The 18,669-nt window shown below is 42.2% G+C and overlaps 1 protein-coding gene across 1 annotated transcript in view; it reads right to left on the bottom strand.

Annotated features, from left to right (window-relative positions):
• LOC135202184 (protein FRG1-like) overlaps positions 1 to 18,669 on the bottom strand; it is a 35,218-nt gene that overhangs the window by 14,090 nt on the left and 2,459 nt on the right. The window contains exon 2 of the mRNA XM_064231439.1: positions 1,559 to 1,725. Coding sequence (XP_064087509.1) covers positions 1,559 to 1,725 — 167 coding nt within the window. The remainder of the gene's footprint in view (positions 1 to 1,558; positions 1,726 to 18,669) is intronic.

The following is an 18,669-nucleotide window of genomic DNA, read 5'->3' on the forward strand; positions in this document are numbered from 1 at the left end:
ATTACATCATTAATTTTCAAATAATGTTACGTTTAATGAGATTAAACAATAATAATAAAATTCTCTCTCTCTCTCTCTCTCTATCTCTCTCTCTTACTCTCTCTCTCTCTCTCTCTCTCTTGATATTGGCTGTACTTCTATATTTTTAATGTTTAGGATGACTTTGAAATTATATTAATCACTTAATCTCAAATATAAATATACAGTAATAGGATAGTAATTTAAAGGTATATTTGAAGTAGGTGTTATTTAAGGTATACATTTGGTATTTGAACTTTCAAGATAGGCAGTTATAAGCATTTTTAGACCCCGGGGGTTCTAAGTATTCACAGGTTTTAGCTATTTTCGGGGGGGGGGGGGGTGTGTCTGGTAAGCATCCCCAGCATACATATACGGGGGTCCAATGTAAAGTTATTTAATTAAACAACTCGAGTCATATTTCTAAGTCAAGGCTTACACTAAGGATTTCTTTTCAAATGATAGATGACGATTAGACAAAAAGGTGGGGTGAACACTTAGGTGAGAAGAGACTAAACTGAACAAACATAATGAATATGCATAAAAAAAGATGCAGCTGTGGACCGAAGGGAATACCATTCCAACCGTACACAGCACCTTTTCAAAGGGAGGGACAAACAAACATAAGCCCACAAAAGTAGTTGTAACAAGCAAACTACCTCCTAGAAGGATCTGAAGTCCCTGCCATGAACGAACCCTGCCGTAATACATTATAAACTTGACAAAGAAAGAATAGGACCAGAAGAGTGGGATAAAAGCATGAAAATACACAAAAATTGGAAATTATAGTGAATAAGCTTGGTCATGCCATGAAAATACTGGAGAAGGTGCTCAAAGTAAGGCTAAGAAAATCTGTTAAAAGCTGATGATTGTCAGTATGGCATCATGCTTGAGAAAAACAGAGGCAGTCTTTGCAATAGGGAGGTTAAAACAGAAAAAGCTAATGATATGAAAAAACCATGACACGAAATACCTTGAAGACAAAGACAGCTACCCCAGAAAAAAACTTGGACAAATGTACCTGTCCATAAAAGATCAGCCAAGAGTCTTTGCTGTTTATCATACTAATGGCAGAAGCTATAAAGGAGTACAAAAAGGGAGGTTGAACACTCCTGTGTACAGATGACTGTGTTTTAACAGCAGAATCTGAGGAAGCGGTTGAAGAAATACATGAAAGATGGAGGAGTGGAGTCAAGAGAAGAGGACTGAAAATAAACAAAAGCATAACAAAACTTGTGGTTACTGAAAAGGTAGCAAAAGAAATCATTTTAGGGATGTGACCCTGTGGATGCTATGGGGCGAGTTCAATAAAATAGATTTCTGACACTTTTATCAAATCTAACATAAACACTGCTTCCCCTTCAGAACCAGTATGTATCAACACTTACTTCCACTGGCCAAATACACAGTCAGGTAACAACAACAATCTAGATACTGTTTGGTATACAAGCAAAAAAATCATGCCAACCAACTCTTTGTCAGGAATAACTCAAAAATAAGTACTTCACTTATTTTCACATATGTGAAAACAGATTTATACCTGGAAAATTGGTTGCCACATTTCTCTTGGTCCAATCGCATCAGCTCGTCCAACAACACGACCTGACCCATCAACTCCAATGTACTTGTTATATCCAGATTTGAATGCAATGCGGTCATCTCCAGCTGGTACTGCTGTCAGAACTTCTTCTGGTGCTGGTCCATCGCCTACATGCAAAAAATATTCATGAAAATAAATTTATGAACAAATGAAAATAAACAGTGCTTGACTTGCATAAAAGGTGAGTTTTAACCAGACCCAAATTAGTCTTTTTATGTAGAGTGCGTTTCTTTAGAAATAGCATTTAAAATAATTAAACACTATTCAGATGACTATAGATGCAATTCACAAAATAAATTTATAACAGAAAGCAGGACACTGAATATTTTCTTTGGGCGCAACGACTTTAAAAATTTCTGTGGACAATTTTATGCCAATAGAGTGAAAGGGAAAGTTAAAAGGACAGCAATCAGGTGATGGATGGAAACAAACATTTGCTTTGTAATTAATACTCCCTTGCCCAAAATAATGTTAAATTGGAAGCACTGTAATGTTCTTTTGTTCATCCAATTTGTAAAACAGTATATTGTGATAATTAAATCTTGATTACATATAAAAATATTTTATTTTACATTTCATCGAAAAACTACAAAAGCCCTTAGTTAGGGGTAAACAAACCTTCACCTTGGCAACAAAACTACAGTCAAGAATTACGTTAATCCTACAAAAATATTTAATTTGATAAGGCAAAGAAACCATCTTGCTACTATAAAACATTACGTAACATGAAAATGATGAAAACGTGAATTCTTTGGAGGAAGCAGGTTAGTTTGCTTTGTATACTGTAGTTTTACAGATAAATGTGACGTTACTTTATTAATTTTTTCACATTTTCCGTGCTATAATTAAATCTTTTTGCATTTCTACAGTAAATTTTTTTAATTTCTTAGAGGGAATACATGTTGATTCTCAGTCTTTTATCCATTCCTTCCGAGCAAGGGGGGTGTAGTCCCTAACTGTCAATTATTGTGACATATTGACCATGAAGGGGACAAAAGTTGCCCACTCATGATCAAATATAATACTGCTACAGATGGATACTCAAAATCACTCTCTCTTTTTTCTTCATAAATCATGAATTTCCTTCTTTTGATACCTAAATGTAAGAATAATGCTCTCTCTTACCAAAGTTATTCTCTCTTTCTTTTCATGAATCATGAATAATTTCACTTGATGTTTAATATAAGAAACCCCCCCTTCTCTCCCCCTCTCATGTTATTTCTCTCTGTCTCCATAATAATTCATGAATACGTAGTTACACTCTTGATATTTAATGTGAGGACAACCTCTCTCTTCTCTCTCTCTCTCTCTCTCTCTCTCCTCTCTCGCTCTCTCTCTCTCTCTCTCTCTCATCTCTCTCTCTCTCTCTCTCTCCTCTCTCTCTCTCTCTCTCTCTCTCTCTCCTCAGTAATGTAATGAAAAAATACAGTTTGGTATTGAGCTAACTTTTAAATGAAAGTAAAGTCTTTTGGGAGCATAATTTTGTCATATTTAGGGTTTAAACTCTAGAAATAAGCATTTACTGTATGCACACATTAGCATTTTTAGTGACGTACCAAACTTATCATGTACGTTCGAGTATTGCTGTAGCAGCAAATGCTCTGCAATGTTAAGAGGCCAATAGCTTACACTAGCTTTTGTAATTCTGACCACTGGCATGGTCATTCTATTGATGTGCCCTCATCTTGTTATCCATTTCCTGTTATTATCTCTATGAAGTAATATTATCTTACCTTTGAGTTGGTCATGCTTATTTGACACGTTAATCCAATCCCTGACTGCGGAGAATGCAGAACAACATACTATATCATCAAACATACTTTTAAAGATTGTCCAACTTTCAACCAACAATGTAGACCAAGCATGGAAACCAATTTTTGAAAGAATTTTATCAGTATCTTCATTTTCAGTAGTACATTATATCCATTTTTTAGACATTGCAATATGAAAATTTCATAAAATTAATTACTTGGATACTTATCTACTGTTAAAGGTAGCTTTCATCTTTGTACCATTAGATGCGATTAGCATTTAAAAAAATAAATAATGCTTGGCTAACCTGCTAGGACTCAGAGTGCTTCATGATCACCCACTAAGGTGTGGAGAGGCTGGGTGGGTTTCCATTTTAACAGTAGGTAAGTATTCAAATAATTAACATTTCATCATGAAAATTTCCATTATTTGGAATGACTCTTACCTACCATTAAAGTTGGCTGACTACCACACTGAATGAGGATGGTGGGTTGGTCCAACCAGAGAAACAGTGTTCAGCCAAGTGACCCAAAATCTTTTAAATGGGGAGAAAAAAGCTTAAACATTCCTGCTAGTTGTGTGATGCTTACTGGCAAGTTACGTCACCAGACATTGGAACCACAACAAGGTGTAAGGCCCTTGTAGCAATACTTGTCAGAGTATCCTTACAGGGATAAAAAGGACTATCTCATAGAGTACTAGGGACTCCTGTGCTCAGTTGACAGTTAACAGTCCAAAACTAAAGGCAACTACCACTTCATTCATACACCAACATGTACCTTAATGCTCCCAAAATTCAATAGCAGGACTTCCTAACAACTAATGATAAGATAGAAAGCATGGTTCCCATCATATATTTCGGTTCAGGGAAAAAAAAAAAGGAGTCTCTGCCATAACAATGGGACTAAGGCTTTGCACTGCGTGTTAAATTTGAACATTTTGCAAATAATAGGAGTCGACAACAGTTACATCTCTCATGATCTGCATAACAACCTTCTCTAGCAAAAAGGTTTTAAATTAAGTAAAACCGAGCTTAAGGTACAGAAGCCATGAGGAGGATAAAATACTTAACTCCTCCTCTTGAATGATTTATGTCTGTCTTAGGTAAACCTTTAAGAGCTCTAACTGGACATAAGACAGCTACTTCATTGCTTCCCAAAGCAGTTACATTAAGCACTTACAAATCTGGGAAGGGTTTTCACTTCTATAATTTTTCTACTTAGCAATAAAAGAAAAGAGAGGTTGCCACTAGAACAAAGCCCACATACAAGAAAGGCTCTAAGCTCACTAATATAAATCCTTAAGAGTTCTAACTGGACATGAGACAGTCATTTATTCATTGCTTACCAATTAGGAACTGTCACAAATCTGAGAAGGGGGCTTTCACTTTTATATCTTTTCTAAGCAATGAAAGAAAAGAGAGAGGATGCCACTAGAAGAATGCCCACATACAAGAAAAAGCTTGAACTTCATTAATAAACTTTGCTGCAGCAAGAGCTAAAAGAATAGTATCTTCAAAGTTCTTTAGTGATGCCATTATCAAAAGGCTCAACTGCAGTTAAGTTAAAATCTGATGGACTACATCTAAATGTCATCATAAATCATGATAAGATGAAATTTCCATCACAAAAGACTGAAAACCTCTTCGAACTTTAAATCATGACCGATATTCCAGTCAGCATGATGCAGAACTGAATGCAATGTAAAGCGGTATTCTTTGGATCGCTGTGACAGAAAACTGCTTGAGTACCTGAAATACTGGTACAACTTAAGTCAGGATATCTAGTGGAGCAAGTGATGAATATCACTGTGGACAAGCACCAAGATCAATTAAAGTGACCACTGTTATTGATACACAAGTCTAACAGATTGAGGGTTGCTTCTTTGCCATTCTAGAAATACCATAAGCTCATAACAGAAAAATTGACAATCTCCACACGGTCAGATGAAGCATGTGGAGGTTTGATGTAATCTTCTCAAATAAGACTGTCTGAAAAGATCTTCTCTGAACGGAAGAAAACAAGGAACATCTACCTCCAGGAAAGGAAGTTAGGGGAACCATTCCCTTTGGGGTTATGATTGAGTAGTAATTAAAATCATCTTTGTGTTTTGCAAAGCTCACAACTTGTTGAATATTTCATCTAAACAGCAAACAGCATAAAGGTCTAGATTCAACCATTCTTGTAGGAAGGCATCTACTGCCCATGCCTGAGGATCCTGGCATGTAGGTTAGTAAACTGGATAGTGTGGTGTTTTGGGCAGCCGTGAACAGATTGGTGTTTTGGGTTTTCTAAAGGTTCCACAACTTCTGGCAAACCTGAGGAAGGTGTTGACCTATAATTGAACAGCCTACCTAGTGGCTCCAAAAGTGTTTTAACAGTTATTCATTCATACTGCTAAGACAATGGGTAAGGAAAATAATCTCTTTGTTATTCGTCATTTTATTCCAAACAGTATGGGGTTACGGTGTTTATATGTGCTACATCCTTCTTTCTGAGCTGTGACCTTCACATATGGAATTTTAAAATCCAGTCTTCTGTGAAAAATGACACTTTTATAATAAATTAATTAAGTTATTTTGTACCTACCAAGCAATTATATAGCTGTAGGTTCCCTACCATGGCAGACCAAAATTCAAATTTCGCGGTTGCGCTGCCATTGCTAGTGCAGGTGAAAGGTGTATCCAGCCCACTTCCTGGACCACCAGGTATGACATTACAGCATCCTCCAATTCAGTTTCGGCCACAATAAATCTTAATTATATTATAAAAATATGTACATCGTTTTTATTTCAGTGTCTTACCAAGCAAATTACATACATAGCTGATTCCATACTGATAGGTGGAAGAAAGTGGAGCAAGTCTCCTTTGATAATAAAAGAATTTCTCAAAAAAGACAATAAGTAATAGCACTAACATAATGGTTGTCATACCTTACCATAAGCGAGCTGGTTGCCGCTCATCTTACTTAGTAGAGAGAGTGGTTGCAAGACCAGGAGTCGCCTATGCATCAGTGAAATATTCTTTGAAGCCATGGGGGCATACTGCTGGCTTACCAAAGAACAACAAAAAAATAGTGCCCCTGCCCTGGGCAAAACCAGATTTAAAAAACAAATTAACCAAACTCACCTACACAACTGGAGGTACTCCCAGTACAGTATACCCCCAGACTTCCCGTGGACTCAGTTAACCTTGATTACAAGGCAAAATTTATATGGGGACAGACAATCTCCTATGCTACTGCTCCTATCACCATGCCAGCAATAGATAAAGAGCCGTGAGTGCTACAATTCTTGAAGACCTTCTCCACTTCCTTCAAATGAGTCACAAACATGATATTGTTAAGATACAATAAAGTTTTGTACATACTTACCTGGCAGATATATACTTAGCTATAGACTCGGTCGTCCGACAGAATTTCAAAACTCGCGGCACACGCGACAGGTAGGTCAGGTGATCCACCATTCCCGCCGCTGGGTGGCGGGGTTTCTGGAACTATTCCCGTTTTCTAAGCCATAATTTCTCTTCCACCTGTCTCCTGAGGGGAGGCTGGGTGGGCCATTAATCGTATATATCTGCCAGGTAAGTATGTACAAAACTTTATTGTATCTTAACAAATATCATTTTTGTACAAGTAACTTACAGCAGATATATACTTAGCTGATTGGCACCCTTGGTGCGGGCAAGAGACAGCTAAAAACAAATTAATACTTAAACTAAATACATTAAAAAACAGGGAAAAACAACCTATGTTCTTGGATAACATAATCCATAGTTCCTACCTTATTGGGCTGAAGACTTCATGAACTACTGTCGATGAGTCTTCTTGCCTCAAGAGTTTCAACGAGGAATGAACCTATTGGTTGAATAACTCTTTGGATCGTGTCAATGGGCTCGCCCGCTTACGCGACAGAGCCTATGCTGGATCGTACCAATGGGGGCTGACCCACTTACATGGTAGAGCCTTGACCTTTTGTCATATCAATGGAGACTCGCCCTCTTACATGACAGAGTTAAGGTTTATAAACAAATCACAAAGAGCACTGAAGCCAATCCCGATCACCTGACCATGTTAGTATTGTTACAATCTATGAATTGTAAGAGGGTCCCTATTCCCTCTGACAATTAACCAATAAAAACAACCACCAATAAACAGTAAATTAAGCCTTAAACTAAATAGGAAGGATTAGCCTCAGCCCCTTCTCCCAGCACTGAATTCGCCGAAACATACGCTCCCAGAGCAAAGCACTTTTCGTACGAAATTTTAACGTCTCTTAGGTAATTCGAGGCGAACACCGAATTACATCTCCAAATGTCGACTCTATAAGAGCCTGAAGCGACCATGTTTTGTGAAATGCCATAGACGTAGCTATGGCTCTACTTCATGAGCTCTCACTCTAACCTTGAGATGCTCTTCTTCGCACTTAAGGTGAGCTTCCCTTATTACATCTTTTATGAAGTATGTAAGGGCGTTCTTAGAAATCGCTCTTTTCGGATCTCTTACAGAGCACCAAAGACTTTCTTCTGTACCTTTCAGCAACTTCTTCTTCTCCAGGTAGAACTTGAGTGCCCTGACTGGACACAAAGTCCTTTCTAGTTCTCTCCTGTTAATGAAGATAGTCCTTTTATCTCAAAGCTTCTTGGCCAAGGCTTTGAGGGATTTTCATTTTTTCGCTAGAAAAAATGGTTTAAAAGGAGCAAATCGCTGAATCCTTCTTAAACCCCACTTTAAAACCTTCCAAAAGCTTCAACTCGCTAATCCTCTTGGCTGTTGCTAACGCAAAAAGGAATAATGACTTTCTCGTTAAGTCTTAAATAAACGAAGCTGCGTGAGACGGTACAAATTTTTCCGACATTAGGAACTTGAGGAACCACATCAAGTTCCAGCTAGGCTTCTTGATTACATGTTCTTTCGTGGTCTCAAAAGACCTTATAAGGTCATGAAGATCTTTATTATTCGTCAGATCTATTCCTCTATGTCGAAAAACTGAGGCCAGCATACTTCTGTAACCCTTCACTGTTGAAACTGCCAGGTTACAGTCTTTTCTCAATATAGGAGAAAATCTGCGATTTCAGTTACAGAGGTTACTGGAGGAGGATATTTTCTTTCCCTTACACCATCTTCTAAACAACTCCCACTTCGACTGATATACTTTAGAAGTGGAGACTCTTCTGGCTCTTGCAATAGCCTTCGCCACTTCTCGTGAAAAGCCCCTTGCTCTGACAAGTCCTTCGACAGTCTGAAGTCGTTCAGACTTAGAGCGGGGAGGTTTTTGTGAAACCTGTCGAAGTGGGGTTGTTTGAGAAGATCGTTCCTTAGTGGAAGCGATCTTGGAAAATCACTAACCACTCCAGCACCTCTGTGAACCAATCGAGAGCCGGCCAGAAGGGAGCGATGAGGGTCATTCTTGTTCCTTCCGAGCAAGCGAACTTCCTCAATACTTCTCCTACTATCTTGAAAGGAGGGAAGGCGTATGCGTCCAAGCCCATCCAATCTAGCAGAAAGCTGTCTACTGCTACTGCTTGAGGATCCGAGATCGGGGAGCAATAGGTTTCTAATCTGTGATTCTTGTTGGTCGCGAACAGGTCTATATTGGGCCTTCCCCACAGATGCCAAAGTTGTTGGCAAATCTGAGGATTGAGAGTCCATTCCGTGGGTAGGACTTGTTCTTTTCTGCTTAACAGATCTGCCCGGACATTTTTCTCTCCCTGCACAAACCTTGTGAGGAGAGAGATCTTCCTTTCCTGTGCCCAAATCAGCAGATCCTTTGCTGATTCGTACAGGAAAAGGAATGCGTCCCCCCTTGTTTCTTTATATAAGCGAGGGCTGTTGTGTTGTCCGAGTGAATCTGATCCCCAGACCTGAGACCTGTTCCTAGAAATGAACCAAGCTAGATGAATGGCTGTTAGCTCTTTCTTGTTTATGTGCCAGGACACTTGTTCTCCTTCCCAAGTGCCTGACACTTCTTGCGAACCTAGGGTCGCTCCCCACCCTGAATCTGAGGCGTCTGCAAACAACGCTAGGCGAGGGTTCTGTAAGCGAAGGGAGATTCCCTTGCTTAGTTTCTGTGGATCTAACCACCAACGGATATTCTCCTTGATCCGTTTCGAGATTGGAAATGTATCTCCTAGATTGTTGGACTTCCAATCCCACTTCTCCTTCAGATAAAATTGAAGGGGTCGTAGGTGAAGTCTTCCTAAGGAAACGAACTGTTCCATCGAGGAGAGGGTCCCCAGTAAGCTCATCCATTCCCTCGCGGAACAATGTTCTTTCTTCTTAAGAAGACTGACACCTTTTCTAAGCAGCGTTCTCTCCTTTCCTGCGAAGGATACGCTAGAAAATCCCGAGAATCCATCTGAATCCCAGATAGACAATATTCTGCTGGGGAGTCAGCATGGATTTCTCGTGATTTACTAAAAGGCCTAAGGACTTTGTCAACTTTAGAGTAACTAATAGGTCCTCCAGACATTTTTTCTCCGATTGGGCTCTTATTAGCCAATCGTCCAGATATAACGAGATCCTGATCCCTTCCAGATGTAGCTAATAAGCTACATTCTTCATGATGTCCGTAAAGACTTGAGGGGCAGTCGAAAGTCCGAAGCACATCGCTCGGAACTGGAACACTTTCCCTTGGAACATGAACCTCAGATACTTCCTTGCTGCCGGATGAATTGGCACATGGAAATACGCATCCTGAAGGTCCAGGGACCCACCATCCAGTCCCCTGGACGAAGAGCAGATAGAACAGAGGAAGACGTCTCCATTGAAAATTTCTTCTTCAATACAAAGAAATTCAGGGCACTGACGTCTAGAACCGGTCTCCATCCCCCCGATGCTTTCGGTACCAGGAATAGCCGATTGTAGAATCCTGGAGACTGGAGATCTTGAACCAGTTCTACCGCTTCCTTGGAAATCATCTGTTCCACTGCTTGCAACATAGCAAGCTTCGGACCGGATCCGAGTATCTTGCGGTCAACTCCCTTGGAGTTTGTCGTCAAGGAGGATTTTTGTCCCTGAAGGGATCAAGTATCCTTTTTTCAGGATAGAGAGGGACCAGGAGTCCGCTCCCTTCTGCGCCCAGACTTTGGCAAAGTGGAGTAGCCTGGCGCCTACTTTGTTTCGTCTGGAGGACTTCCTGCTCATCTAGACTTCCCGAAGGACCTTCTAGATGGTCTACTCCTTCTCTCTGGTCTGCGACCTCTAAGAGGGGCTCTAGAAGAGGAGGCACCTCGAAAGGGTTGAACAAAAGAAGGTCTCTCTTTTTTCTCTATATGGCACTGCCGGCCTAAACCTTCTTGGCTGAGTGCGTGAGGAGATCCTGAGTTGCCTTCTCCGTAAGAGATTTAGAAACCTCTCTAACAGTCTCTTGTGAAAAAGGTGCGGGGATAACGGTGCAAAAGAAGAGATGTCCTTTGCAAAGGTGATACTGCTCTTGCTAAGAAAGAGCTAAAGACAGATCTCTTCTTTAATACTCCCGTTCCAAAAAGAGAGGCAACTTCCACAGAACCGTCCATGACCGCTCTGTCCAGGCAAGCAGGACGCTCGAAAGTTCCTCCATGGAAACAAAGTCAGTGTCCTGAGCTCTCTTCGCTAACGCTCCCAAAGCCCAGTCCATAAAGTTGAAGACTTCTAGGGTTTTAAAGAGGCCCTTTAGAAGGTGGTCTAGCTCACCCATGCCCCAAGTCGCCTTAGCAGACAGCAACGACTTCCTCCTAGAAGAGTCCACTAAGGAAGCAAAATCCGCATCTGCGGAAGAAGGCAGACCTAACCCCATAGGTTCTTTGGTCTCGTACCACCTTCCTGGTTTGCCTGTTAACTTGGAAGGAGGCAGGAAAAAAACTGTCTTGCCCGCTTCCCTTCTGGAAGTCAACCACTCTGAAAAAGTCTTCAATGCCTTTTTCATACAAAGAGCGGGGCGCATCTTGACGAAGGAAGTACGACTTGAGAGCTTTAGTGCTGGACATCAACGATCTGGTGAAGGAGGGTCCACAGGATGAAGGGAGTCTCCGAACTCCTTTAGCAGCAAAAGAGAAAGTCTCTTGTAGTCAGAAACTGCTACATCTACTGGCTCTTCGTCTTCCGATACCTGGTCCAACTGATCCACAGAAGGAGATCGTTTGGAGTGATCTGGCTCTTCCCGGGAGAAGAACTCCTTTCCCGAGAAGGGGAGCGCGGAACATTAGCACTTCTATACGAAGAGTGAGGCTCCTGCCTGTCGGAAACACTCTTGCGCCTACTAGACTCTTGTTGTCTAGGTTCGTCAGGTTCGTGGCGCTTGCTAGGCTCCTGGCGTCCTGATTCAGGGCGCTTGAAAAGATCCCCGCGTCCTGATTCCTGACGCTTAACAGGCTCTTGGCGCCCTAACACTTGACGCCTAACGTACTCCTGGCGTCCTGCCTTCTGGCGTCCTAACTCCTGGCGCCCTGACTCCTGGCGCCCTGACTCCTGGCGCCCTGACTCCTGGCGCCCTGACTCCTGGCGTCCTGGCTCATAGCGTCCTGATTCCTGCCTTCTAGCAGAATCCTGACGTCTGAATCCTGTTGTTCTAAGAGGCTCTTGACGCCCTTTCTTGCGTTTCGTTGCTGCCTCTTTGCGGTCTGGTCTGGCTCCTGGTCCTGCAGACCCAAGGGATCCTGATACCTAAATATCGGTTTTCCGGTTCCTTGCACCTAAACCGATCGAGGACTTCTGCTCGATTCGCGTACGTCCTACAGAGGGCGCTTCGGGGAGGACAGCTATAGGGCGAAAGGGCTCTTCTCTCAGGAGAACAACTCCTATCAGACGAGTCTCTCGACGAAGGCGATAAACGCCCTGGAGATCGTGAGGGTTCTCTCCTATACGAAGCGGGGCGCTTAGCGGAACTCTTAACATGGGAGCGAGACATCCTTCCTCCTTGTAGAGTCCTTAGCAAAAGAGCCTACGAGAGAAGCTAACTGCTCTTGCAGATTAACCAAAAACTTCTTCGTAGGATCCTGAAGAGAAGGCTCCTCTTGTCTAGTCTTCTTAGGTCCCGAAGGCCAATCCTCGGGAAAACGCTCTGGGCTGGAGTCAGCCACGTCTCCTTTAGGCGCCTTCCAGGCTCTCTTCAAAGGGCGCGAAAGAGAGGCCGAACTCCATCCTCGTTTAGGAGAGGAAGAGTCTGAGGCCGAAAAACACTCCTTTAGGACGCCGTTTTCTTGCGGCAATCCGAGGCAGCCTGGGACTTAACAACAGGATCTGCCGAAGGGACGCCTGAACGTTGGGGATGTTCTGCATCCTCCCTGCGGCTTTCGACATTCCTCCTCCCCTGGTCCTGGGAGTTTGGAAGCGGTCTAGGCCTAGGAGCAATGAGGAACCGGTCAGACGCCCCCTCCACTGCACTGGGGACACTGCACAAGTCACTATCACCACTCTTACCTTGGTTTAGAGCTCGTAGCTGAGCTTGAAGTTTCTTAATTGAAGCTTTTACATTTTCCCTCTCTGACGAAGAATCTTTGGATTCAGAACAGGGAGAAGCAGCTGAGGCTAAGGGAAAATTGTTAGAAGGAGAGTTAATTTCTTGTTCTAAGGAGCAAGATCTACTAGATGACCTAGCTGAAGCCTTTCTCACTCTATCTCTCTCAAGCTTCCTAACATATGATGATAATTCCTTCCATTCAAGCTCCGTAAGGTTCTCGCATTCAACACAGGTGTTAATAAAAGAACATTCATTCTCCCTGCATTTAGCGCAAATACTATGAGGATCTAATGCCGATTTAGGCAGCCTAACCTTACAATCTTCCCTACTGCAAACTCTAAACATAGGTGAAGCCTTAGCGTCAGACATCGTGAAAGAGTAGTCAAAACCAAAGTCGAAAAACAGTCCCACAATAAGCGTATGCCCAAGCCAGAGAAAAAACAGAATACGTCACCAAAAAACCAATCCAAATTCTCGGCAAACGCGTTGAAATCCAAGATGGAGGAACGAACAATAGGTGTTGTTCGTTCAACCGACAGAGAAATTATGGCTTAGAAAACGGGAATAGTTCCAGACCCCGCCACCCAGCGGCGGGAATGGTGGATCACCTGACCTACCTGTCGCGTGTGCCGCGAGTTTTGAAATTCTGTCGGGACGACCGAGTCTATAGCTAAGTATATTCTGCTGGGTAAGTTACTTGTACAAAAAAACTGATTTTGATCTCCAAGATCTCGACTGAAGAATAGCAGCCAAAGGCAAACTATGCCGAAAAGCAAGGAGGTGGCAACACATCTCACATTTGCTTTCACCTTCAGAAGCTGAAACTCTTCTTTAACTTGAGAGTGGGCTTCAATGGTCAGTTCTCAGAAAATACGATAGTGTTCTTAGATGGTGGACAAGATGGATCTTTGACTGAACACCAGAGGCGAGAAGATGACCCTCTGATCTTCTCTGTCCTATGCAGGTAATACTACCTCAATGCTTTTAAAGGGCAGAGAAATCTTTCTTCTCTTCTGGCCCAAGAATGTCCTTTAAATTCTTGAGGATGAAGAAACGTAGAGCCAAGGATCAGAATTCTCATACTAGGCAAGAAAAACCAAGTGAAAGAGAACAGACCACATCTCCCTGAGTGAAACCCACTGTTTTGTAGCTCACTAACATGCTTAGCTGACACTAAGGCTAGCAAAAACAGTCTCTTCTTCATCAAATTCTTCACCGAAGCCAAGCAAAGTTTGAAAGGCACTTTAAAACATCTAAATTCCATGCCACAGTGTCTTTTGTAACCTTAGAAGTTTTTCAAAGGATTGAATGATATCTGAAAGACCAATGTTTGTCAACAGTCTAGACCCCTGTGTTTGAACACCGAGCTCAACATAGCCCTACAGCCTCTAATAGTTGAGGGCGACAGTTTCCTAGTGTTCTTCAGATAGAGAAGGAATGTCAGCTATTTCACTCACTGAGGTCTCGGAAGAAGAGACTTTAGCCTGTCTGCACTTTGCAATAGCTTCCACAGCTCTGCACGAAAAGCCTTTTGCTCTAACAAGATTCCTGACAGTTTGAAGCCTGTCAGGGTCAGAGCGGACAACCTTGATGATACCGATGAAAATGTGGTTGTTTGAGCAATAACTTCTTTTGAGATAGGAAAGCCCTCAGAAAGTCTATTAACATCTGAAGAAGGTACAGAAACCATTCCTTCCTAGACCAGAATGGGTTACTAGGTCAGGTAAACATTCTGATAAGACCTGGCTTTGTTCACAACCTCCCTATCATTTCAAAGGGAGGGAGTGTGTTGACATCTAGCCCTGTCCAGTCCAATAGCATCAAGTCGACTGACCAAGCTAGGGGATCTGGGACTGGAGAGAAAAATAGCTGAAGACAGTTGTTCTTGGAAGTGGTGAAGAGGTCTACCAATGGCTTTCCCCAGAGTTTCCAAAGATCGAGGCAAAACTTATCCGCCAGAACGTTCATTCTTCCTGAACGAAACGAGGGATGAGGACGACTTGATTCTCCTCTGACCCACAGAAGAAGGTCCCTTTGCTGTCAAGAAAGAGTGGAGTGTGTCCTCCATTGTTTCCAAATGTAGATCAAGGCTGTGAAATTGTCTGAATGCACCATAATTACTCTGCCTGACACTAAATGAACAAACTCCTGAAAGCCCATGCTATGTCTGAAGCGTCTGAGTAAAACTGTAGGCCAGGGTGCAGAGGATGAAGTGAGTCCTTCAAGTCTTTCTCTTCAAAACCAAAGCACCAAACAAGGTCTTCTTTGATTTTGCTGGTAACTCAGAAAAATCGTCGAATCTGGTTGAGTTTTCCTGCACCAGTTCGCCTTCCAAGGAAGAACTGCAATGTTCTCATGTGAAACCTTCCCAACTTCAGAAACTGTTCCACTGATAATAGATTCCCCAGCAGACTCAGCCATTACACTGCGGAACAAGACGAACAGGCGAGGATCTCCTGAACTGTTAGGAGGCATGACTCCACTCTCTTGGGGAAAGAAAAACCCAAAAAGCTTGAGAGCTCAAAGTCATCCCCAAATAAGAGAATACTCTGAGACAGGATCAACTGTGATTTCTGTACATTTATCATCATGCCTAACAAACTGCATCAGGCTGAGAGTCCTCCCAAGTCCTTTGCACACTGGCTTTCCAAAGAGTCATTGAGATAAAGCAACATGATATTGTTATGATACAATAAAGTTTTATACATACTTACCTGGCAGATATATACATAGCTATTACTCCGTCGTCCCCGACAGAAATTCGAATTTCGCGGCACACACGGCAGGTAGGTCAGTGATCTACCCCCGCCGTCTGCTAGGTTTTGCGGGAATAGGAACCATACCCGTTTTCTAATTCATATTTTTTCTTCCAGCTGTCTCCTGAGGGGAGGCTGGGTGGCCATTTAATTGTATATATCTGCCAGGTAAGTATGTATAAAACTTTATTGTATCATAACAATATCATTTTTTTTATACATTCAACTTACCTGTCAGATATATACATAGCTGATTCACACCATTGGTGGAGGGTAAAAGACAGCTATTACTGAATAGACAGGAAAACAACATATGTTGTAGGTAATAAATAAATAAAACCTTGGTTTCCTATGTGTTTATAGACTAAGGGTCGACTTCCTAGCTATTGCTAGTAGTCTGCTTCGTCTCAAGAGCCTCAGCGAGGATGTGACCTATGGCTAAGAGTTCTTGTAGATCTGTCAATGGGGTCTTATCCACTTACTTGACAGAATCTAGTGGTCATTTGTCAATGGGGTCTTATCCACTTACATGACAATACACCAATGCCTATTGGCATAATTTAAGGAGCACAACACCGATCCCGATCACCTGATCCTAACACGAGGGTTTTGTGCTTAATTTGAAAAGAGCTATCCCCAAACTCATTTCAAATAACCCCAGAAAATAATACACTTATGTTAAAAAAAAAATATAAAAATAAAAATGTTTAAATTCACTAGTTAGGATCAGTGTCGTGTCCCTATCCCAGCAACGCATCCGTGGACACGTATAACAAAGAGAGAGGGATCTCTCATAGGCCCACTTGATCTCCTTCGTGCAAAGAGAAGTCACACAGAGTTGCATCTCCCGTTATTACAGCTAATATGTCTCTCACGACATATTGTTATGGAAAGAACAAGAATTGTTAAAAGATCGCACTTCAAGCGCTTTTAATTCTTAGCTGTTTGAAGGAATCATCAAGTTACTCAAGAAGTGTTTTAGAGATTCCACTGTTCCAAAAGAAGACAGGGCTTTCTTTTGAAAATAGATCTCTTCTGGATGAAGCCCGAGAGCCTGGCTTGAGCCTGGCTGGCGCTTCGCGCCTGCCTGCCTGCCTCGCGCCAGCCTGGCGCCTCGCGCCTGCCTGGCGTCTCGCGCCTGCCTGGCGTCTCGCGCCTGCCTGGCGTCTCGCGCCTGGCTGGCGCCTCACTCGCGCCTGGCTGTCGCCTCGCGCCTGGCTGGTGCTTCGCTTGCCTGGCGCCTCGCGTCTGGCTGGTTCCTCGCGCCTGGCTGACTCCTCCCCACTTGCTGGAGATTTGAGCTTGTTAAGAGTCGCATGAAAACTGGCGATGTCCACCTCGGACACTTTATTTGCCTGATTTATTCGCCTCTAGCGCATCTGCGCCAGATTGGAGGCCTACTCCTTCTCCTCATCAGACAATGACAGTGTTTATTTGGACTGTCTTGCCCTGGCGTCTTTACACCTGTTTGGCATTTGGCGCCTGATTGGCGCTACATTGTCCGAAAGTCTGAACTCCACAATCGTTTATCAGGAGAATGGAAAAGGGTGGAAGAAATTCTTTCACTTTGAGCTTATGGCCTCCGCCAACAAGGGGAGGTAATTTTAGTCAGCTACATCCAGTAGACGATAGGAAATCTAATAGTCCGAGAGACCAGTCTTCCTCCGGGAGGATCATACTTGATACTTCCGTTGCTAAACGAGCACTCGTTCCTACATGTTGATGAGTTCTCTTGTTGCAAAATCTTCTCTATCCTTGCACGAAGGCAGGGAAAGAGCCTGGAAGTCTAAGGAGATTCTGGAGCTGAAATTGGGAGGATTCCTGATTTCTAGCTCTTTAAATATATCTCTTCGAACCTTCTGGGAAGTAGTTTTGAGCCCCTCATCGTATTCCAAAGACTCTGTCAGCAAACGTTTTAAACCTTATCTTCTTTTGTAGATAACAACGTAAATACATTGCCTGGACACGAATCCTTTATCTGAAAGCGTTGATCCAGGAATAAAAGGTTATAGTTCTTTTGCCAAACATACCATGCTGGCAGGAACCCATTGCCTAGTCTTTCTAGAATTTGATTCCAGATTCCAAGCCCAAAATTTCACTCGTCCTTTTGGTCGTTTAGTACCAAGAGAAACATTGATGAGGAGCAGTTCCATCTTGTCAGAACATGGAATCTGAGGCCCAAATAGGATCCCATTGTAATTATAAGATCTCCTAGTCTTGTCGTATAGAGGTATTGTATAAGATCCTGAAGATCTAATGCTCTGCTATCTCCAATTCCCTTTATAGAGAGAGTATAGCCTTTTACTGCGTTCTTTGGTAGCAGAAATATACAAAGGTGATTCTTCCCTCTGAAAGGGAAGAAAAAACCGCTATGTGGTTCACAGAGGTATCGGAAGAGGACAGTTTCCTCATTCCCTCTAGCACGATCTGCAGTAATTATATACTTTATTCATGACTACTGTCATTTACCTTGAAACATCCTCTCATTCAAGTCCACTTCTGGTCAGTCTGCACGCAGACAGGCTCAGAGTGGAGAGGTTGTTAAGGTCCATTTAAAATAGATGCTGAAAGAATATTCAGACTGTCTTGGAAAAGACTTCCAAAACTTGCTGTGAGAAGAACGTGACCTCTGTGAATCCAACCTCTCTAAGTCTAAAATGAGGCATAACGTATTATCCTCTTTCTTTGACGCCCTTTGTCTTACATTCTGTAAAGAGTTTATATTTTAGGGGAAAAAGACTAAATTTTATTCCCCTTTCTATAAAATAAAGATGGGCGTAGATTGCTACCTCTCTCTTATATTCTTTTCTTGCCCGTCCTCGTGCCTGGGCAACGAGAGAATGGAAAATACTATCATCATTATTCAGCAAAACAACAAATTATTATTATCCTATTCTCCTAATAAATGATCGAGGAGAATCATTCAAGATTCCTATCCTAGGACATCAGGCCGTAATGTACGGTTCAAATACTTGAAAAGCCTCTCACCCAATACTGAGAGCTCCTACGAGTCTTTTCCAGTACCAAAACATTACAAGGTCTCCCTTGTTATCTGTTTACATAGGAGTAGGATAATATAACATCCTGTTAATAACAATGAAAGAGGA

The sequence above is a fragment of the Macrobrachium nipponense genome, chromosome 30 (assembly GCF_015104395.2).
Source record: "Macrobrachium nipponense isolate FS-2020 chromosome 30, ASM1510439v2, whole genome shotgun sequence".
Lineage (NCBI taxonomy): Eukaryota > Metazoa > Arthropoda > Malacostraca > Decapoda > Palaemonidae > Macrobrachium > Macrobrachium nipponense.